Source organism: Schistocerca cancellata, chromosome 1 (genome assembly GCF_023864275.1).
Source record: "Schistocerca cancellata isolate TAMUIC-IGC-003103 chromosome 1, iqSchCanc2.1, whole genome shotgun sequence".
Taxonomy (NCBI): domain Eukaryota; kingdom Metazoa; phylum Arthropoda; class Insecta; order Orthoptera; family Acrididae; genus Schistocerca; species Schistocerca cancellata.
This window is the reverse complement of record NC_064626.1, coordinates 352352753-352376849: the sequence shown is the minus strand read 5'-3', so window position 1 is coordinate 352376849 and position 24097 is coordinate 352352753. Positions and strand designations below refer to the sequence as shown.

The 24097-nt window shown below is 42.4% G+C and overlaps 1 protein-coding gene across 1 annotated transcript; it reads left to right on the top strand.

Moving 5' to 3' along the window:
* The first annotated feature begins 3186 nt into the window (after positions 1–3186).
* On the top strand, positions 3187–23161 carry LOC126175705 (uncharacterized). Its single transcript, XM_049922680.1, has 2 exons — positions 3187–3791; positions 22911–23161. The coding sequence occupies exons 1-2, from the start codon at positions 3187–3189 to the stop codon at positions 22912–22914; spliced, it is 609 nt and encodes a 202-aa protein (XP_049778637.1). The 3' UTR covers positions 22915–23161.
* The last annotated feature ends 936 nt before the right edge of the window (positions 23162–24097 follow it).

The following is a 24097-nucleotide window of genomic DNA, read 5'->3' as shown; positions in this document are numbered from 1 at the left end:
CATAGAGTGAAAGTACGCAAAGTAAGTCAGCTTGCTGATTTATATATCCTCAAAATGAGCAATTAATGCGATTGCAATAGTTGCTGAACCTAGTCGCTTTTGGAGATCCAAAATATCAATTTTCCAATTAAGATTCACACCTACATGTACACAAAAAATTAGTATGTACTACGCTGGCTACTGACTTCTGTTGATATGTTATATTTATTGGAGGAACTATAGTCGTTGCAGTAGAAAAAATGGATGCACTGTGTATTTTCAAAGTTCAGAGCAAGCCCATTCGCAGAAAACCAGTCAATAATTTTTCCAAAGACATTATTTGTTTCTGTTAAAGTTTCTTTTACTGTATTAATAATGATGCGTGTATCAACAGTAAACAGTGTCAGTTTAGCTTCTTGTTTCAGATAAGAAGGGAGATCATTCACATATATCAAAAACAGAAGGGGACCCATGATCGAACCCTGTGGAACACCTAATGTAATTTCACACCATTGAAGTGGGAAACTTTCTTAACTCGCTTAAACCATATAAAGAAACATTTTGCTTCTTGTTCTGTAGATAAGCCTTAACCACTCATCTGCTGTTCCATTTATATTGCAGAAGTGTAATTTCTGTAACATAATGTCATGGTTCACACAATCAGATCCTTTGGATAAGTCACAGAAAATTCCTATTGGTGACATTTAACTATTTGCAGACTCTATCATGTGGGCAGTGAAATTGTATATTTCTGTTTCAGTAGAACAGCATTTTTGAAATCCAAACTGTGATTTACTAAGCATTCCATTACTGTTGAGATGGCTAACAACTCTTGAGTACTTTCTCGACGATTTTTGAAAATGCTGTAGTGCAGGATACTGGGCGGTGATTATTGACATCTGCGGTGTCCTCTTTTTTATAGAGAGGCCTGACAATGGCATATTTTAACCTGTCTCGGAAAATACCTTGAGTCAGTGATGCATTACAGACGTGACTCAGACCATCACTTGTAACTGCTCCACATTTTTTAAATACCTTATTAGAGATGTCATCTACTCCAACAGAACATTTATTTTTCAATGGTTTGATGATTTTCCTTATTTCGCAGTAGGTTGTTAGATGGAAATTAATCTGACAAGGATTACTCAAACTGACTCTTCCATGTACTGGTTGGCTTTTTTTAAATCTAACTTCTAACGTAATTCGTAGTGTAAGAATCGCTTCGTGTGTTCCTAAATTTCTCCGATCCAAAGTGATCTTACCCCGAGGCCCGCTTCTACCAGTTTTTCTTGTTAGTATTTTGCAAGCATGACTTATTAAACTGATAGTTCGATAATTTTCACACCTGTCAGCAACTATTTTCTTTGGATTTAGGAAGAAAAATTTCCCGTTACTTTTGACCACACATAATGTTTATTTCAGTGTATGACTAGCGATGCAAATACGACTGGAAAATGAGACCATATCCACTGAAAGATATTTAAATTTATACTACTGTATGTTTATGTAATCAAAACGTTGACGTAACATTGAACTTATTTTTTGTCTTCTGCTGCGAGACAGTGCAACAAATTATCGATAAGTCGTACGAGGATTGCACAGAAAGTAATGCATCACATTGTTTTTCTTCGGCAATTCTTGATTTGAACATAGTGAGAATTACACACACGAAAGAATGGTGTTTTATACACACATCCTATTTCCCCCCGTAATTTCCGTCCCTTTTTATGACTTTCCTCCAGCGTGTGCGCCATGTCGGTACCAATCCTTGTCCTTGTGGCGGAGCCAGTGCTTCACTGTGTGAATCACCTCCTCATCGTCCAAAAAACGTCTTCCACGAATCTGTCTGTCCTCGCGAATGTGGTATGAGGTATGACCGTGGGACTTCGCCGAACAGCCTTCTGATGACCTCACCCTCCATGCCCATCGACTAATTGTACTTCTGTCGACAGCAGATGCTCCAAAGACTTTGCACAAGTGTTCGTCGATATTCTCGACAGTTTCTTTCTCTGCAGTGAGAAATTCAACGATGGCATGTTGCTCGTAACTACGTCACGTACAGACATAATTTTGAAACTGTCCTGCAGCTAAGTTAACTGTCGGAAGTGACGGAAACTTGGCGCAATCACTCAGGAGACTTCAGATAATACGTACGCAACGTTCGCGTTCGTAACATTGTTTTCGGGTGAGAAAAAGAATGTGGTGCAGTACTTTCCGGTTAAACCTCGTACATACAATACATCCGTACCTAGTTAATTATCGCAAATGCACCTGAATCCTCCGAAACGCATAGTTGAAAGTGTAATGGAATGAATGTGATTGGGTGTTGTGACTTGGCAAGATAGCCAAGCCACTATGATTGGTAGCCGAAAAGCACGCGTTTAAGCTCACGCAGGCTGGCGTGAGGTCTGGAACAGGACAATGTAATTAATATAGCCAATAAGGTACGTTGCTGCTGGAATACTTAACTTTAATTCATAATTGGTGGACATCTCCCTTGACGGTACATGCATCACCAGATAAATAGCAACTGATAAAGGCGCCTTGCTAGGTCGTAGCAAATGACGTAGCTGAAGGCTATGCTAACTATCGTCTCGGCAAATGAGAGCGTAATTTGTCAGTGAAACCTCTCTAGCAAAGTCGGCTGTACAACTGGGGCGAGTGCTAGGAAGTGTCTCTAGACCTGCCGTGTGGCGGCGCTCGGTCTGCAGTCACTGGCAGTGGCGACACGCGGGTCCGATTTAAAGGCTACCACCTAGCAAGTGTGGTGTCTGGCAGTGTATCTTCAAATGGTTCAAATGGCTCTGAGCACTATGGGACTTAACTTCTGAGGTCATCAGTCCCCTAGAACTTAGCACTACATAAACCTAACTAACCTAAGGAGATCACACACATCCATGGCCGAGGCAGGATTCGAACCTGCGACCGTAGCGGTCGCGCGGTTCCAGACTGTAGCGCCTAGAACCACTCGTCCACTCCGGCCGGCTTCTTCATTTAATTTAGGAGACTAATGAATCTGATAGCTTCAGTCTCGCACAGACTCCAGTTTTTACTGTGGTTAGGAATGACCCCCGTACGAAACGTTTTCGAAGTGATAAAGTAATAAACGAGCGGAAAAAAATTTAGATACAGCTGTGTTTCGGGACCTGGAACCGCAGGAGACTTCCGCGGTGTGCTGTATCCGGAGCCTTAGCCGCAGTTCCGGCAATGGCGCTGACCAGGTTGCTGGCCCTGCTGGTGGCTGTGGCCGCCACAGCCGACGCCCTCGTGTCCGCGCCGGCGTGGGTCGACCAGCAGAGTGGGCTGCTGGGGTACAGAGGAGAGCAGCAACAGGGGCCGACGCGGCTCTCCCTTCCCATCCCATCGGCGCACCGCCGGGAGGAGTCATCGCTGCCAGACTACGGCGCCGTCTTCCGGAAGGACCGAGGTCGCGAGGCCGCGACTGCCCTGAGTGAGCCGAGGCCTTGGTGGATGGCACCGCAGGTTGTGACTAGTGAGGACTTCCAAAGGCTCGCGCCACAACGAACTGCTGATTTTAGCTCTCAGTTTCTACAGCTACTGATGCAGGAAGTGAAGCGAATGCAGGGCAAAGCCGAAAATGGCAGGCTGGCTGGAGAGGACCCGGGGGTGACGCGCGGAGTCGTTCGACCGGCCGAGCAGAGGAGTGGCGACCCGCAGTTGGTGGCCATGCCGGCAGTTCCCATCGCCTTCCGCTCGTTCATCAACTCGCCGGACATCCCTACGCTGTGTCCAGACGGCACCAAGGTGGCACACGACAAGTCGTGCCGCTCCGTGTGGAAGAGAGACTCCAGGTAACACACACATCTACATCTACATCCATACTCCTCAAGCCACCTGACGGTGTGTGGCGAAGGGTACCTTGATTACCTCTATCGGTCCTCCCTTCTTTTCCAGTCTCGTATTATTCGCGGAAAGAAAGATTGTCGGTATGCCTTTGTGTGGGCTCTAATCTCTCTGATTTTATCCGCATGCTCTCTTTGCGAGATATACGTAGGAGGGTGCAATATACTGCTTGACTCCTCGGTGAAGGTATGTTCCCGAAACTTCAACAAAATCCCGTACCGAGCTACTCAGCGTCTCTCCTGCAGAGTCTTCCACTGGAGTTTATCTATCATCTCCTTAACAATTTCGCGATTACTAAATGATCCTGTAACGAAGCGCGCTGCTCTCCGTTGGATCTTCTCTATCTCTTCTATTAACCCTATCTGGTACGGATCCCACACTGCTGAGCAGTATTCAAGCAGTGGACGAACAAGTACACTGTACCCTACTTCCTTTGTTTTCGGATTGCATTTCCTTAGGATTCTTCCAATGAATCTCAGTCTGGCATCTGCTTTACCGACGATTAATTTTATATGATTACTCCATTTTAAATCACTCCTAATGCCTACTCCCAGATAATTTATGGAACTAACTGCTTCCAGTTGCTGACCTACTATATTGTAGCTAAATGATAAAGGATCTTTCTGTCTATGTATTCGCGTCACATTACACTTGTCTACATTTAGATTCAATTGCCATTCCCTGCACCATGCGTCAATTCGTTGTAGATCCTCCTGCATTTCAGTACAATACACTACAGTACAGTCACACACACACACCTCACTCCTCCTCTAGAAGCAACTAGTGGGCCCAGGCACAGGTGCTTTATTTCTTCGCTGCACCGTCCCTTCAGACTTTGCATAGGCTCGCAACAGCTAGGTGGCTACTCTTCACCAACACAGATTTTATAAATTAGTGTTATTAAAACATTTAAATTATTTTAAGGAAAGCAGCAACCAGCTAATTTTTATGTTTCTTTTGGATTTCATAGATCATTCGGTAAAAATAGTTACCCTTATACGATCACTTTGTTGTGAGTCTGTCTGTCAGTCTGTTAGAATACACTACTGGCCAGTAAAATTGCTACACCGCGAAGATGACGTGCTATAGACGCGAAATTTAACCGACAGGAAGAAGATACTGTGAAATGCACATGATTAGTTTTTCAGAGCATTCACACAAGGTTGGGACCGGTGGCGACACCTACAACGTGTTGACATGAAGAACATTTCCAACCGATCTCTCATACACCAACAGCAGTTGACAGGCGTTGCCTGGTGAAACGTTGTTGTGATGCCTCGTGTAAGGAGGAGAAATGCGTACCATCACGTTTCCGACTTTGATAAAGGTCGGATTGTAGCCTATCGTGATTGCTGTTTGTCGTATCGCGACATTGCTGCTCGCGTTGGTCGAGATCCAACGACTGTTGGCAGAATATGGAATCGGTGGGTTCAGGAGAGTAATACGGAACGCCGTGCTGGATCCCAACGGCCTCGTATCACTAGCAGTCGAGATGACAGGCATCTTATCCGCATGGCTGTAACGAATCATGCAGCCACGTTTCGATCCATGAGTCAACAGGTGGGGACCTTAGCAAGACAACAACCATCTGCACGAACAGTTCGACGACGTTTGCAGCAGCATGGACTATCAGCTCGGAGACCATTGCTGCGGTTACCCTTGACGCTGCATCACAGACAGGAACGCCTGCGATGGTGTACTCAACGACGAACCTGGGTGCACGAATGGCAAAACGTCATTTTTTCGGATGAATCCAGGTTCTGTTTACAGCATCATGATGGTCACATCCGTGTTTGGCGACATCGCGGTGAACGCACATTGGAAGCGTGTATTCCTCATCGCCATACTGGCGTACCACCCGGCGTGATGGAATGGGGTGCCATTGGTTACACGTCTCGGTCACCTCTTGTTCGCATTGACGGCACTTTGAACAGTGGACGTTACATTTCAGATGTGTTACGATCTGTGGCTCTACCCTTCATTCGATCCCTCTGAAACCCTACATTTCAGCAGGATAATGCACGACCGCATGTTTCTCGATACAGAAAATGTTCGACTGCTGCCCTGGCCAGCACATTCTCCTGGTCTCTCACCAATTGAAAACGTCTGGTCAATGGTGGCCTAGCAACTGGCTCGTCACAATAAGCCAGTCACTACTCTTGATGAACTGTGGTATCGTGAGGAAGCTGAATGGCAGCTGTAGCTGTACACGCCATCCAAGCTCTGTTTGACTCAATGCCCAGGCCACCTCTGGCCGTTATTACGGCCAGAGGTGGTTGTTGTGGGCACTGATTTCTCAGGATCTATGCCCCAAAATTGCGTGAAAATGTAATCACATGTCAGTTCTAGTGTAATATGTTTGTCCAATGAATACCTGTTTATCATCTGCATTTCTTCTTGGAGTAGCAATTTTAATGGCCAGTAGTGTACTATCTTCCTGAGAAAAGGGTAGACGCATCAAGTAGAAATGAATAGAGCAAGAGGTATAAATACGGAACACCATTTCCTTTTTTTGTTCATAAATTTCTCGTTTTTCACATTAAACAAACAAAACATGTGCAATACATACTTTGGGATATATTTTAATGCTTCCTATGTTTTCAATACATACATTAGGAACATCGTTAAATTCGGCTTAACATAAAGTTTGACATTTTTGACCCTTCAGATTATGGGGTGCAAATATGCAATACTCCATTCGTTTCATATTGGTTAAAGTTAAATAAAATAATGGATAATCTAACAATTCATTGTCAAAGGAAACACTAGAAAACATAGTAACACAGTAGAACAATACACGAAATATACCATTTTCAGCTATTAATTCCTTACTCTAAGTAATTTCGCTTGCAGAAGTCACACACGTTTCGTCGTTTAACATAACGTACATATTCAGTGTGCTCCCACAATTCGCACATTAGAAAGTTTTACCCACTCTTCCTCTGCCTCGTGCTGCGAAAATTTACTTGAGCAAAGGAGACAATTGCCATCTTCATTAGTGGGTACACTGTTATCCAGGGTCGCCGAATCAACTCTCACGCTAAAAACATCACCCTCAGAATCACATGATTCCTTGTTGATAGGCTTTGGTGGTCTCTGCTTCTTTGTCTCCGGTTTATTTGTTGCTGTCGTCGATACTTCGAGAAATCTCTTGTATGGAGACGAGGTTATGACTGCTGAAGGACCGACTTTCCTTCCGCTGGTTCCTGGCCTCTTCTTTATTTGTTGAATGGGCGAGATTTGTCAAGGTATAATTTCAGAAGCTGCAGAAGATGTTCCTCCCTCTACTTCAATACTAGCCTGTCCACTTTTAGAAACCACAGCTCCAGCCATTGACTGGATCATTAGGTAAAACCTTAATTAACCATTCATTGCGGGCACTGAAAACTGCATCCGTGAAAATGTGAGGGTTTAACAGGTATATTCCTGTCATCCTAAACCCATTGACTGCTCTCTCTCCTGTGTGGCACTTGAGGTAGACTTTCCCATTGATTTCGACGTTGTCATGTTTGTTACTGGACGTGCATTTTCCCTCATCCGTATGCATACCAGCTCAGTGTAATAGGCTTTCAAAGGGCTCATGAAAATTCTATCCAGCTGTTGCATCTTGTGAGAGGTATGTGGAGGCAGGCACAAGGTTTTGACATGGTTTCGCGTACAAGATTTATAACGACCAGATTTCTGGAGTGACCCATTTTATTTGATGTGACTTTTTAATTACTATTTGCGTAGTAGACTCATCCAACTGCTTTCGAGCTCGTGATATCATTTCTGAGCCACTTCCTATAAGTACAACAGCTTGTGAAAGTACGGTAAAAATATGGAATATTAGTATTCCATATTAGTAACACAGCCATCTTGAAAGTCAGAAACGCAAATAATATCGAAAATTAAATTTAAATAGCCAACAAACACGCCATTTTACAGCTTAATGTATTAGCTAAACGTGTGTTTACAAAATATATTAATAATTTATGTATTATGACAAGAATGAAACTGAAAACCGGCAACCTGCAACAATTGTGCCTCCTAGTGAATTCGTTAAAACGGCTTCACTCACTCGCAGTGGCTGCCAACTGTAACATGAATGCATCCTAAAGTAGTTTACAGTTGCAGAACGTAGTTTTTAATCAGATAATAAAAGTACAGTACTTACAAGGTGAGAAATCATAGTATTCCATATTACTACCCCTATTCCATATTTGTATTTCTTCCTGTATCTACGGTTCCTTGGCAGTGTAAAAAACTGAAGTTTTTAAGTCAATGCAATCAAAAGATGTGGCCATTTGTGTCACATATTTTCGTACTCGCAAACTCACTCTTCAAAACGTGTAGTGTACTTCACGTCGACCGAGAATCATGAAATTTGCCAAGAAGCAAGGTTTCACAGTACAACAAAAGGAGAAAATCTGAAATTTGTTAATTTGTAATTATTACACGAAAAAGTTTTTTGTCATTTATTATCCGATTTTTCAACTGTCCGTCTGTTAACAGCCCTTTTTCTCAGGAAAGGGTAGACATCTCAAGTCGAAATTTATGTCACATCCTAAGCCCTATGGTCCCTTGGCGGTCTAATAAATGTAAGCTTCTAATTCAATGCGATTAAAAGACACAGTCATTTATGTCACTCATCAGAGTCTATAGGGTATTTCCCGTTGGCCTACAGTAGTGACATTGGCAAGAAGAAAGGCTTGACAGTGCAAGAAATGGAAAATTTCTAGTTTGAAATTATATTTAAAAAAATTTCCTTTGTTATCTGACTTCATACTTAAAGTTAAAACATTCTCGAAAGTCTTGGACTTCACGGAACCCGTATCTTGCCAGCATCATTGTCGCTGACAGACAAAAATCGGTGATATTCTCCGTTCTCGTGATGGATGGAATGTCTAATCGCAGCTCACCAATTTTTTATTTATGGCAGTAGACGTTTAGGGCTTTCGCGCATCTTCAATTTGCATAATATGTATTTAAATCTTCGGTTAGCACATCGTTAAAAACGTCGACTGCAGTTTGGATGATGCAACTGCCCTGAGCAAAATAACAGTTTCGTTCAGTTACTACATTTCGCGAGTTGTATGTTTGCAATATGTCACTCGTTAGAGGTACTTATTATCTATTCTGCTTGTTGTTCCTCCAAATCGGCATTTACAATCGAGGCACAAACACTTTCACAATGTTGCACAAAAACGGCGCAGTATCTACCGTGTTGTCGACTGACACGTTTGTTTGGATCGGAAAATTATGTCTATGGTCACAGTTTGGGTAACCGCGCGTGGTAACGCGACGGTTTCCGCGACAGAGAGGTACGTCGGCCCAAGATTGAATCCAAAACTGGTTCAAATGGCTCTGAGCACTATGGGACTTAACATCTGAGGTCATCAGTCCCCTACAACTTAGAACTACTTAAACCTAACTAACCCAAGGACATCACACACATCCATGCCCTAGGCAGTATTCGAACCTGCGACCGTAGCGGTCGAGCGGTTCCAGACTGAAGCGCCTAGAACCGCTCGGCCACAGGGGCCGGCAGATCGAATCCGCTCGACGTATTAACGAGCAGGCGTCGGTTTGCCTGCCTTCCTACATGTGGTTTTTAGGCGATTTCTCACATCCCATCAGGTGAATACTGTGTCGGTTTCCACGTTCCTCCTCAGACATTTAGTTCACTTCCCCACACGTACACACGGATGTACTCTATACGCTGACAGAATGAATACACTGCTTCTGACCTGGGGGGGGGGGGGGGGGTGAATAGGAGACTGATGACCTTAGCTGCTGGATCTCCACAAACACTTACTCAGCATCAGCAGTTTGCGTCATCTGTAACTACTGCTGAAGGCAGTTCTTTGTGTACATTAACTATTTTAAATATAATTTAAGGTTTTTATTATTAAAATTGAAGTTGCCTATCAGGAATATACTGATCGCTAAGCAATTTCAGCTCTTCAGTTTCTTTGTTATACAATTTAGTTTCTTACTCAGTTTCTTAGTCATACAGAAGCTTAATTAAATCGAGAATGTTTAATCCTATGATGCATGATCTGCACTGCAGTGGATAGCTTTTTATGGTCACTTCTCTGGCATTTACAATCGGTCGTGAAACTGCAAATGCTTGCAGGGCACAAGACCGGTAGGGAGTTCTCACTGAAGTGGGCTGGGTGCATTTGCAGTCTCAATGTTGATTGTAAACGCCAAAGAAACGAACGTTAACAGTTGTCCACTGTAGTGGACGCTGGGCGCCAGAGGATTAAGGTATACACCCATCTGACTTCTGTAGTAGTTACAGAAACTGTAAGCAAAAATTACTTTGACCATAGACATATTTTTGGAAGTTAACAAACATATCAGCCGGAAACATGGCGGATACTGCGCTGTTTTTGTGCAACGCTGCAAAGAAAAAGTGTTTGTGGGACAATTATAAATGCAGAAAATTGGAACAACAAGCAGAATAAAAAGTAAATGCATCTGATGAGTAATATATTATAAGCAAACAATTCGCGATACCTAGTAGTCAAATAAAATTGTTATTTTGCACGGGGCACCTGCAATATTCAATTTGCAGTCGATATTTATAACGTTGTGGTAACTGAAGATTAAAATTTGTATTACGTCAATTTAAGACGAGTAAAAACCCTAAACGCGTACTGCCATAAATAAAAATACATAAAAGTGTGGCTGGTTGCTGGATTTTTTAAAATAATATAATCCACCGCCACTTATTACGTCTATGGCCAACCACTAAAATGGATGCGCTAATAAAACTTTAAGTGATGAAAAGAAATGCAGACGATATAAAACATATTATCATCACGTGGTTATTTTTGATGTTAATGGTGTTTGGTACGGAGAGGAAGCAATCTTGTGACAAGCCAGAGGGCTAACTGGGTCGATGGATCTTACCGAGGTCGAAGAAAGTTAAATTATGTGTAGCAAGATGATTTTAAGGAAATTAACTGAGGAAGGGAATTGTTTAGGTGAAATCAGATGGGTTGGAGTTGAGCTGAAGGGTATGCAACTCATATAGAGAGGATCTTTTGCTACAAGAGGGTATATGCCTGGAAGAGTTAAATCGTAGAGGAGTCTTGACGGTATGCACATAAATTCCTTCAACAGAACAGTTTATATGGAGGTTCTCAAAGCATTAGATCACGTGCACAACATCGAATCTATTCACCTTTTGCTAACGATGAAGACTTCTAATTAATGTATGTGCATTGTGGCTCTTAGACATAGGGTAAAAGTCATAAATTATTAATCTTCCATTACTTGCGCAGTAATTTTCTTCCTGTACCATGAAGCGGTTACCAGCTTACTATAATGAGATCCATCAGCGTTAGTATTGAGCAGATTCCATGTTCTTTGATAAGTAGCGTTTACAACCTGAATTGCTCCATATTACTTCAAACTGAGGATATCTAATAGCGTTCTTCGAATGCCGACATTATGTTACGAAGGTTAGTTGACGTACGCAAATATATGGAGCCAAGCACTTTATTTGTAAATGCAGTGCGTGTTTTAAGGGAATGCCAGACAGTTAAATATCGCGGACATTTGCAGTCGGTAGGGTTTGCCGGACATTTGCAACCACCCCCTTCGCCAGGTAGTTTGAGCAGCGATCTATCAAGGCAAGGGCGGCCCTTCCTTGTATTCGTCGTGTCCGCTTTCACGTCGCCGTCTCCACATCTTACCCGACACAGTCAGTACGTAAGCGGGCCTCCTCCTTCCACATCTTGGCTTCCTGTAATCACATTGCCAAATGAAAATACTGACATAATTACTGAAGATGCTCCACTACATATATGGATTTTAGATATAGTAGTTCCAACTAATGCCAACGTATTTCCATCTACCATTCCATTCTGCCGAAATATCAAGCTTCTTTCCAGTATCCAGAAATCGAAATATTTGAAACTTTTGGGCAAGTAAAGCAGTACCATCGACTATGTAAATATGTAATGAGTTCTTCCAAGCATATACAGCTCCGATCTCCTTCCGTCTGTACTGTTCTCTCTATGCTATCGTCCAGCTTCAAGTATTTCTTGTTTCTCTTCTTCCCTTCAAGATGCATCTCTAACTTCATGTACATGCAGCTTGTGAGCTCCGCTTCCTTCTTCACGCATTCCATCAAACAAGTGAGTTTCCGAAAATATTATTTATTTTATTGCATTATTTTGAACCAATCAAACTATTTACAACTGAAGCGGTTAATCATCTGACTCTAATTTACTTTGCTGTGCAACCCTTCAACGGCATTCGTCGTTCAGTGCCTTTCTACGTAACAATTCCACATTGTTATTGTGATATCCTCATTCCGTAACCTGTTGTCGACAAAGTAGTCAAAAAATTGAGAGAGCCTTTCGTCACCAGGAACTTGTGCTTAACTCATCCGTTACTTGCTTCTCCAGTTTTACACATGCCAGCGCTGCAAACATGCTGACGTGAAGTCTCAAATCTTCGCTCTGTCGGTAGTCCTAGACCGAGATTTTGAAGCCTTCTCTATAAATCTTTTTCACCTGAAAATAACATCCATTTATTTCTCTTGAGTGGAAAATTTGGCGAAGGACCGATATCGTAGCAGCCTCAAAATTGATGTTCACTTCTCTAGTACACCACTGAGAAAATTCTTGTTTAATCAGACGAAACACACGAACATATGTGTCTTCCTCCTTATTGGCGTGCAGGATAAATACGGGAAGAATGTTTAATTCGTCACTCGGGACTCCTACGTCTGTGTGTATGTTATAGAGCTATGCAAACTGCTTGCTACAGCTCGTAAATGTTCCATCCATAAAAATGGGAAGGCGTTTTAACTGCTGCCATCTCCCATTTTAAGAGATCTTCATGAAGAGCATTTCGTAAAAGTTCTTGGGCTATTATTTGTTCCCCCGCGGTTGACTTCGGTGACGACACAAGGTCCTCCTCATATATTCCGAGTTAGGTATCACCGTAAAGAAGTCATAACCTTTATTATTAAGATTTTCCATTTCAGGCATGTATATCTCGGGTAACTGGGTGGTTTCTTCTCTAGCCCATTTCTTCCAACTCTCCACCTGCTACTTCACTTCGACAGTTGCATCAGGTGGTCCAAAGAGATGATCTGATAAGTTAAAACACTTCCCGGTCCTTCGAATGCATCAGCCGGCCGAAGTGGCCGTGCGGTTCTAGGCGCTGCAGTCTGGAACCGCGAGACCGTTACGGTCGCAGGTTCGAATCCTGCCTCGGGCATGGATGTGTGTGATGTCCTTAGGTTAGTTAGGTTTAACTAGTTCTAAGTTCTAGGGGACTAATGACCTCAGAAGTTGAGTCCCATAGTGCTCAGAGCCCTTCGAATACATCCTTCCCTTGCAATGCTTCGATTTTGTTGTAAGCACTCCCTCATAGCAAAACCTGCTTTAAATTCTTTCACTTTACGATACACATAACCACTGTAATGAGCAGAAGGCCTTGGGGCCTGATTGGGTTGGGAGGAGGGGCGGGAAGAGAAGTGGGCAAGGGTACCCAACTCTTCGGAACTGGTAAAACGCAAATGTCCGGGGTCGCAAATCCCCGCGTTCGCAAGTGTCGTACTACCCTTTCAAGGAATGATGCCTCTATAATCAGATAGAATCGGTAAAAAACAGCGTGTTATCTTATACGCAGGCACGCTTGTATACTCAGAATTCAGTCACTGAAGCGCCTTGAAGGTGGCTACACGTTTAGAGGCCGGAGTATCGGAAGCTGAAATACTGTCTCTGATGGTCTCCAGAAAGATGATGCGATATGGTTATTATATCATTAGATATTGTAACAGTTGGTATGGAGAGAGCGATAATCAAAATTTTATCTATGTCCGTTGCAAATACAGAAATGAATTAGGTTTCCTTTGCCAATCGCTAGAACTAAGCGACAACCAAATGAGGAGTCATATGATCTATCCCAGGAACGGGACTCAAATCTGGAACTTCGTTTTCTGGAAAGGAGCTTTTCAACTCGAGCCATTCTGGTTTGCTTCACGGCTTATGTCGAAATTCCAGTCTGTCAGTGTCTCTCTGCTGTATTGCGCAACAATACCGAACAATGCATTTTCATTTGCAACGTTGATTTTACGTTTCCATAAAATGATCTTGTTTCCTTCTGTCAGTATGTTAATTGATTTTTTAGCTAACTATAAAACCTCATTAGAGGAAAATTCCACTGGAAATAGTTTTGCAATATGCAAATAAAATTTGAAATTTTTACCACTTGATGCATATAAAACACCGGTAATAAGAATAAAATTGGCGTTGGTTATTCCAAATGGCACTTCATTCAGGAGACATAAGCACAATTTTGCTTCTTGGTAAACGAGCGGTGTAGTACTGACATTAGTTTCTCTGTTGACAGACTAAAACTACAGTTTCCCACTGAAATCTAATGGAACTTTGAGAGCAGATAAAACAGATTATAACTATTGAAACAAATATTTGTCGCGTTACGTCTGAAATTTATTGTGACCGGTACATAACACTATCAGCCATAAAAAAGGGGGTTAATGCGACTATGGAGTATTAACTACAGAGTATAAAAGGGCTGTCGTTCATGGCATGAACCAGTTACGCTTAGACTAGCAAACAGATGGGGCCAGATAGACTGCTAAAATGTTGCATCTGGATGATTATACGATCTGGCTTCGGACCCGACAAGAATATTATCGAAGGGTAAAAGCCTTTGTAAATAACAACCTTGATTTGTAGCCCTTCTTACATATCAGTTAAACGTTATGTAATACTTACTGCTTACGTTCGTCTAAACAAAGCTTATATACAATCTCACTAAGGATGTTTCTCATGCTGCGAGGCAATGGCTGGCCTACAAACAGCTGGAAAACTGAACTGATTACGAACCAACAAAAATGTAGCTGGTAATAGTTGCGATGGCTGGGGAGCCGAGAATCAGATTTTTACAGCTTTTGGACTAACAACATGATATGTCATAACTACACGAATGGTTTTGAACTGCTAATTCATTTCTACACCTGAGATGAAGGTATGTCTTTTACAAAGTGGGTTCACTCCAGTTCGTGTAACACTTCGTGCTGTGGCTCCAAACACGAACCTACATCAGACTGACAAAATGTTTTACAATTGTTAAATATTTGGTCCGACAGCAAAGAAGCATGTCCTTCAGCGGAGCATGGTCAAAGTTGATTTGCAATTAACACGTTTTTAGATGGCTATCTAATACTGCGTGATGGTATAAGCAGTGTAACAAGATGACAATAAGACGAAATTAGATTGTGTTTAGGTATACTTTTCGTTCCAGTTGATCCTTAGTTAGGAGATCCTACAGAATGAAGAACATGTCAGAAAAACAGGAGCACACAATAAATATTTACAATGAAAAGCAAATGTCGTAATGTACCTTACACATATCCCGAATGGAAAGACTGTCATGGATGTGGAATAAATACAAAAGTTTTAAAATATTTTCATTTATGTGGTAATAAACGTAAATAGAAAATCAATGTTACATTAGTTATTTACGATGGCCGCATTACTGCACTAAATTTGTGCAGAACTCCAATTGTACTAATACTCGGATTATTACATATTGTTAGTAAAACACACACACACACACACACACACACACACACACACACACACAGACAGACACACACACAGACAGACACACACACACACACACACACACACACACACACACACACGTCAGTTGGTTCTACTAAGAAATTCATCAGTGGAGTAGAACTAGTTGGCCACCAATAAATCTTTTAGGCTGCTCTTAAACTGAACTTTATTTGTAGTTGAACGTTTTATGGCTGCCGCCAAGTTATTGAAAATGTTTGTTCCTGAATAATGGACACCTTCTTGGACCAAAGTAAGTGACTTTAAATCTTTGTCAAGATTCGTCTTGTTTCTAGTATTGAAGCTATGAACTGAGCTGTTGGTCTGAGAGAGAGACATATTTCTAATGACGAATTTCATGAATATATTGAGAAGAAATAGTTTATATCGCCAGTTTCTTAAACAGATCTCTGCAAGATTCTCTTGAGTTAACACATATAAAATTAGTACGAAGCTCCTTATATGGCTGTATTTGATGATGAACAGCCATCAACGGCAATAGACACCAGTAGAATACTAATGATTTTTGATACAGCATTTATGATTTTTGATACAGCATTTATTTTACTATATCTTCCATCCGTGGAAGGAATAAATGCTCTTAATGTTGTGTATAGTGGGGGACGTTACTGAATGGAATTAATTGTATAAAATCTGATTTTATTTTTAACTTGATGTTCGCCAGTGCCTTCTGCCTTGCGGCTAGTTGCAGCATATCAGTCACACTGCACAAAACCGGACAGAACCACTTTGAAACTCACGTGTTGAACCATCAGCAGCTAAACCCACGTGTTGCTGACGAGGTAACGCTACCTAACTGAGCGTATACCGCTTGGCTGTCTAATAGGGAGGGTTGGAAGCGGTCACGTGGGGGTGGAACCGCGGCCAGACGGCGGGAGTGAACTCGCCGTGCGCTCTCGTCTGCTGACAGCTTCCGACCCGACCAGACGCTCTCCTCTACTGATCTCTTGGGCAGCAGCCCATTCTATTTCGGCGGCTTCTCTAGGCCTGCCTTTTCTTTGTACGGCGTTAAACAATCATGCACTTAAAATATGTTCGATTTTTAACCTCAACGGGTTCCCACTGCCTTCCTTTCCTCGCCAATCCTGACACATTAACAGCTGCGTCAAAAACGTTTTAGCCTTGTTGAAAAATCATCGCCATTGGGTTAAAATACGCGTGAACTAGATAACTCATCCATGTTAATGGTGACCGAACTCGTGGCTGTGAACTAAAAGTATCTGAAGAAATAAAGCAACCAGCAACTTTTCATATAGCTTTATTTATGTCAAAACGCGTTCCGGCTTTTCACCTACAGTACCTCCAATTGGGGAAACCGTTGCAGATGGATCTATATTCATTGACTGCAACAATTCCTGTCGAGTCTGATATCGATTGTCACTGCCTTGTTATTGCACCTGTAGCTTAGAGTCTGTTTACGACCACTAATCTTAGGCCGTGTTACGTGAGTGCGAGTGGTACACTATTCCTTGTAGACTCGTTAGACAGTCAGCCTTGATACACCAAGAAAGCTGCTCGTTTCTGCCATTCTGTGTCGACCCGCCGTACTGCGCTGATCCCACGCAACCGATAGGGACTTACACACCACTTCAGTGACACGACTTACGACGGCGGTGGCACCATTTCTACATCACTTACAGCGCTCTAAGGCGATCACTATGGCCTTTTAAAGGGGAGACTAATATTTTCTTCCAGTAGCTTATGTGATTAGTCTGACGTTCCTATAATACCCGAAGAAATGCAATAGACCCGAATCTGACTCATATCTTGACTAGAGAAATTTTTGAAGAAAATAATGTAAGGATACAACATAATCTGAGCATCGAGTGTGCAAAATTACATGGAAATTACATTTGTTTTTGACTGTACACATTATACTTTCTAACGACTAGTTACTGAGGCACTAATTCCGCATGGTCGCTACTTAATGACAGTGGCTAATCCAGGAACTTTAACAATTAAAGTTTCTCCTGAGGCTGCAGAAACGCTCTGGCCGATGGCTCTTGTTGCAGGCTTATAGAAGCTACCTTGTTTCCTCTGCTGCTGCTGCAGCCTGCTGTTGTCTCCACGTTCAAATGGCTCTGAGCACTATGCGATTTAACATCTGAGGTCATCAGTCCCCTAGAACTTCGAATTACTTAAACCTAACTAACCTAAGGACATCACACACATCCATGCCCGAGGCAGGATTCGAACCTGCGACCGTAGCGGCCGCGCGGTTCCAGACTGAAGCGCCTAGAACCACTCGGCAACACTGGCCGGCTGTCTTCACGTATAGACCGTAATTGACTGATTCCTGGCTGCCATCAACTTTAGCTAGCGGATAATATTGCATTTATTGAACATACAGAACAGACGTTCGATGAAATGTTATAAGTAACCGACGTAGAATTATCACCTTTATTGACGTATTACACTTTGACATAAACCTGTACGGTACCTGAAGCTGGTAGCGACGTGAAACCAGTCAGTAAAGTTCACTGTTATTCAATTTCCGTAGAGCTAACCAATCCCATCAGCCGCATTGCCAGGAGTCTATTTACACTGCTCATAGAATTCACCTGGACCTGCTCGTAAGACTTAGAGGCCCAGTGTGCTTTCTTAGGGTACTGGGAGACGAGCCAGACCTCGATCGAGTACCCCTGACAGATTAATGTCTGTTGGTTCTGTACATCTGAAATGTTTCAGGTTGGGTTGGGCTGCGTGGTGGTTTGTTGTACTTCACCTCATGCATCATACACTTAAATTAGTTGCCACCTGAACACTCCTTTTATATACAATGAATGTTGCTTACCTGAATATTCGGTCACTGTTAAGCGTTATTAATCAGGGTCCATCTATCTATGTCCTGAATCCGTGTGCCTTCTTCCTGCAACTTCACCTCATGCATCAAACATTAAATAAGTTGCCACCTGAACACTCCTTTTATGTACAATGAATGTTGCTTACCTGAATATTAGATCGCTATTAAGTGTTATTAATCTGGGTCCAGCTCTCTATGTCCTGAATCCCTGTGCCTTATTCCTCCAAGTTGCCTCAGACTTCGCCTCCTTGCAGGCTGCAGATAAAGCTGCTGAAAGTTAACTTCCGTTCTCATTTACTCCACCACATAATTAAGACGTGAGATTCAATTCTCCTTTTTATATACTGTTCAAAACTAAAACTCAGTAGATGATAAATGAAGACAGCAACCAACTGGCTTACTACCTCTCTGCACTACATTCATAACAGATCTCATAGTCAACTTGATAATTATCAATTCCAATAGATTTATTGTTGTTGTGGTCTTCAGTCCTAAGACTGGTTTGATGCAGCTCTCCATGCTACTCTATACTGTGCAAGCTTCTTCATCTCCCAGTACCTACTGCAACCTACATCCTTCTGAATCTGCTTAGTGTATTCATCTCTTGGTCTCCCTCTACGATTTTTACCCTCCACGCTTCCCTCCAATACTAAATTGGTGATCCCTCGATGTGTCAGAACATGTCCTACCAACCGATCCCTTCTTCTAATCAAGTTGTGCCACAAGCTCCTCTTCTCCCCAATTCTATTCAATACCTCCTCGTTAGTTATGTGATCTACCCATCTAATCTTTAGCATTCTTCTGTAGCACCACATTTCGAAAGCTTCTATTCTCTTCTTGTCTAAACTATTTATCGTCCAAGTTTCACTTCAATACATGGCTACACTCCATACAAATACTTTCAAAAACGACTTCCTGACAGTTACATCTATACTCGATGTTAACAAATTTCTCTTCTCCATTGCCAGTCTACATTTTATATCCTCTCTACTTCGACCATCATCAGTTATTTTGCTCCCCAAATAGCAAAACTCCTTTACTACTTTAAGTGTGTCATTTCCTAATCTAATTCTCTCAGCATCACCCGACTTAATTCGACTACATTCCATTATCCTCGTTTTGCTTTTGTTGATGTTCATCTTATACCCTCCTTTCAAGACACTGTCCATTCCGTTCAGCTGTTGTTCCAATTCCTATGCTGTCTCTGACAGAATTACAATGTCACCGGCGAACCACAAAGTTTTTATTTCTTCTCCATGGATTTTAATACCTACTCCGAATTTTTCTTTTGTTTCCTTCACTGCTTGCTCAATATACAGATTGAATAACATCGGGGATAGGCTACAACCCTGTCTCACTCCCTTCCCAACCACTCCTTCCCTTTCGTGCCCCTCGACTCTTATAACTGCCGTATGGTTTCTGTACAAATTGTAAATAGTCTTTCGCTCCCTGCATTTTACCCCTGCCACCTTCAGAATTTGAAAGAGAGTATTCCAATCAACACTGTCAAAAACTTTGTCTAAGTCTACATATGCTAGAAACGTAGGTTTGCCTTTCGTTAATCTTTATTACCTTTGATATTTCACGTTCTTAGATTCCATGGAGCCCGAAGCACCGTCCGCTTCATGGAACTCATATCTCCATCTCAGCAGGTAGGGTCGTCTGACTACCACGCACTTCCGTACGGTCACTGGATCATTAGCTCTGGTATCAGCACCTACGATTTAAAACACCTCCCATCAATGGGGTGCTCACCACTTACCGACTACTTTCAGTCATGATCATATTTTCTCTGGCATACGTATTTGAGGAAGTGATACGTCTCATTCAAGGAATGAGAGGTATCACTCACTACACATTTGTCAACCTGATAGTAGTTTTAGTCGTTTACCACGCTCATTAATGTAATGCAAATGTTGGGCTTGCCCCAATCTACCTCAGAAAATACGATACACAACCAGTTAAGCTTCGATAACACACAAAACAAAGTTTACTTGATCCACAGACAGGTTCTGCACACGACTCCCTTCCCACAGATTTAACTGACGACCACGGCAACAGGAAGGACATCCGATCATAAGTTTGAATTAAAATAAATTTTCCAAATCATGAAAACAATAGAGACCGTTCATTGAGGTAAACACAAGGAAAAATGTTACATAATATGTGGTTCTACATTTTGGACATCGTCAAAGGGATGGGCTGAGAAACGTTTTAGAAAGTGGACGGTGTCAAAAGCTGATCTCCAGCTCGTTCTCCCTCACTGGTTATCATGCTCCGTTAGCGTGAGGCAGGTGAGGAAATTTATGACTTCCAGTTTCTTGTGACATACAGCGTTCCGGCGCGCTGACAAAAGTAACGTATTAGGGTGCGCACAAAAAGAAAGATTGTCCTCATAGTGATGGTCAGCGTGAGGCGACTTGAAGCAGCGTGAAGGATGTCCTCTTGTTATCCAGGCTAATGGGACTACACGCACTGGCGGCACGAGAGCGGCGGCAACGAGCGGACAGGCGCCAACGGGCGCAACGTCCATTGCTGGCTTCAGCACGGCCGGTGGCCATCTCGCTGTACTGCGGAAACGCGACGGCAGCTGTGAGTCTGCATCAAAAAGTTTTTAAACAAACTATTCGATAAAAAAATTATTTTAGCACCTTATAACCTCATTGGTGTCCGCCTGCTTAGCTGGGTGGTAACGTGCTCGCCTCCTATGCAAGAGGGCCCGGGTTCGATTCCCGGCCGGGTTGGAGATTTTCTCCGCTCGTCAGCTGGGTGTTGCGCTGTCCTCATCATCATTTCATCTTCATCACCGGCGCGCAAGTCGCCCAATGTGGCGTCGAATGAAATAAGACTTGCGGCCGAACTTCCCCGAATAGGGGCCTCCCGGCCATTTCCATTTTGTCTCATTCGTGGGCTTCATGGTGAACTGTCTACCTTTTCGTTAGCATTCATAGTGACTGTGATATTTCGAAATAAACTAACGTTACACACTAAACTCGAATAGTCTGTAACGAAAAACAGTAGTTGCTATGATTTTACGTTTGGCGTAAATTACACTGACGAGCCAAAGAAACTGGTACACCTGCCTAATATCCTGTAGGATCCCCGCAAGCTAGCACAAGTGCCGCAACACGACGTGGCATGAACTCGACTAATGTCTGAAGTAGTGCTGGATGGAACTGACGCCATGAATCCTGCAGGGCACTCCATAAATCCGTAACAGCACGAGGGGGTGGAATTCTTCTCTGAACAGGACGTTGCAAGGCATCCCAGATATGCTCAATAATGTTCATCCCTGGGGAACCTGGCGACTAGCGGAAGTGTTTAAACTCAGAAGAGCGTTCCTGGGGCCACTCTGTAGCAATTCTGGACGTGTGGGGTGTCGCATTGTCCTGTTGGAATTGCCCAAGTCCGTCGGAATGCACAATGGGCATGAATGGATGCAGGTGATCAGACAGGACGCTTGTGTACGTGTCACCTGTCAAGAGTCGTATTTAGACATACCAGGGGTCCGATATCACTCCAACTGCACACGCCCAACACCGTTACTGAGTCTCCGCCAACTTGAACCCTCCCCTGCTACTGACATGGAGGGTCCATGGATTCACTAGATTGCCTTCATACCCGTACTCGCCCATTTGCTCGATACAGTTTAAAACAAGACTCATCCGACCAGGCAACATGTTTCCAGTCATCAACAGTCCCCACTTCGTCGCTACCTCGGAGACGCTGTGTCCCATCGCTCGTGCGCCGACTATAACATCACACTCAAATTCCTTTAAATTTTGATAACCTGCCATTGTAGCAGCAGTAACTGATCTAAAAACTGCGCCAGACACTTGTTGTCTTACACAATAGGCGCTGCCGACGGCACCGCCGTATTCTGCCTGTTTACATATCTCTGTTAATGAATGCGTATGCCTATATCAGTTTCTTTGGTGCTGCATATGAAATGTAGCTAACGTATTGCTTTTTCTTACACCTGGGAGGAGATCTGTATCTGACTCTAATCACGAAAAAGGTGGATTGTATGTAGTGCACTAACTTCCGCCTGTCGTATCTCATAAAAGGTTTAAGATATGGAAACGAGTTTGGCAGATTATAGTACCCAGGAGAACATTATTTTGTGATACAGTTAATATGCGAAGCTTTCTTACCATTGAATAATGTAATAGTTTCAAGTACCATCTATGGCAGGTAAAATGAAAATTGGTGTGGGTTTGCAACAGCAGAAGTGACGAAAATACACGTTTATCTTTCTGCTGAGACTGAGCGCTTAGGAAAGTTATTGACTTATCTTGTCTTCGGTTGTTTAATGACACACTATCACAGGATTATGTCACAGTTGCCTCTGAATTAGGACGTTAGTGAAGTGATGCTTGGCGAGCTGCCGTGTTTTGTTAAAAGAAGCGGAATTTAACAGGACAACAAGAGAACTTCAGACGTTACTAAATGTAAATTTGTCTCCGATTAATTAAAATGTTATAGTACAATAAGGAATGATTTTTCATTGTTTCCATAATTATCTAGTCATCGACGGTAAATTAAGAGATAATCATTTTTCGTAATTAACCGTGTTTTGTGTGAGAAAAAATTGGGAACTTTTTAAAATTTTCTGTGTCATTCTCACTTTTTCCTTGTTTCAGTTGACAACGGTTTCGGAGATCTGTAGCAGAATGCAGGTATGGAACATTGTGAACAGATTGTGTTGAGGACGATAAAGAAGCCACAGGGAAATAGTTATTCCACCGCTCTGCAGTCTACAGTTTCGCCATCAACTAATTTGTTCGGGTCTCTGTGACGAAGGAAATAAATTTTTAATGTTTTACGGAGTGCAACGTTGAAATATGACTTTTGTAATGACAACTTATATGATTACAAATGTTTTTGAAATTAATCCTGTTGTTATTTCACTGAAATGTTTGTCGTACATGTACAAGACGCCCATTTTCAAACTGAATCTCATCTGTTTATAGGCTCTCAGGGCTGTACTCTCTGTATTTAACAAATGCTCCCTTCTCTTTAAACTGGAAGCATCCTTAAGAACGATGCCAGAGCAGGTAAGTAACTGGGCCGAGCATCTCATTGGCGGAAGGTGTCCGTGTTGTTATTTTTGAAAAGGGGACTACGTGCAGAAGGTTTTCCTGAACTGGGGCTCGAGAGAATCTGTAGTCGAGTTCGCGCAATGGTGTCAGTATTACAATGGGCTACCCCACAGAGTAAGCTCGTTTCATGTATCTTCGCAACTTTAGCTAAAGGCTACGATTTCGATGTGTGGCAGGCATCTTTATACGACCGAGAAGGATAAGAGCGGCAAGAATTTACTCTGAACCCTGATCTTTACAGAGCCATTTGCAATAGACGATATGACGTTCACCAGCGTTTTTGCAGTAGACTATATGACATTTACCAACGTTGTTCTTCTAATTTGTGATAATGTCATTCTGCTACACAAAAATCACTACATTAACTCGAACTTCTGACGGTGGTTGTCACACCAAGATAAGAATGTTGGACAAGAAATTAATACAAACATCGTAAATGTTACTACGATTATTCTCTTGGGTTTACAACAAAACATCAGTTTAGTTCTTTTTTTTTGCATATTAATCTGTTGCAATGACTATCTTTACGAGGTGGTTCTACGGTGTATAGCTAACTCAGTACAAATGTATTTCACGATTCATAGCTCCATGACATTACTGAAAACCTCGCTTCATCCTAAACCACAGTATTAATACAGTCTACTAACATCATATACGCTGAAGAGCCAAAGAAACTGGCAAACCTATCTAGAATCGTGTAGGGCTCACGCGAGCACGCAGAAGTGCCG

Excerpts from the sequence above, each read along its gene's own strand:
- LOC126175705 (XM_049922680.1), top strand. The coding sequence starts at position 3,187 with ATGGCGCTGACCAGGTTGCTGGCCCTGCTGGTGGCTGTGGCCGCCACA.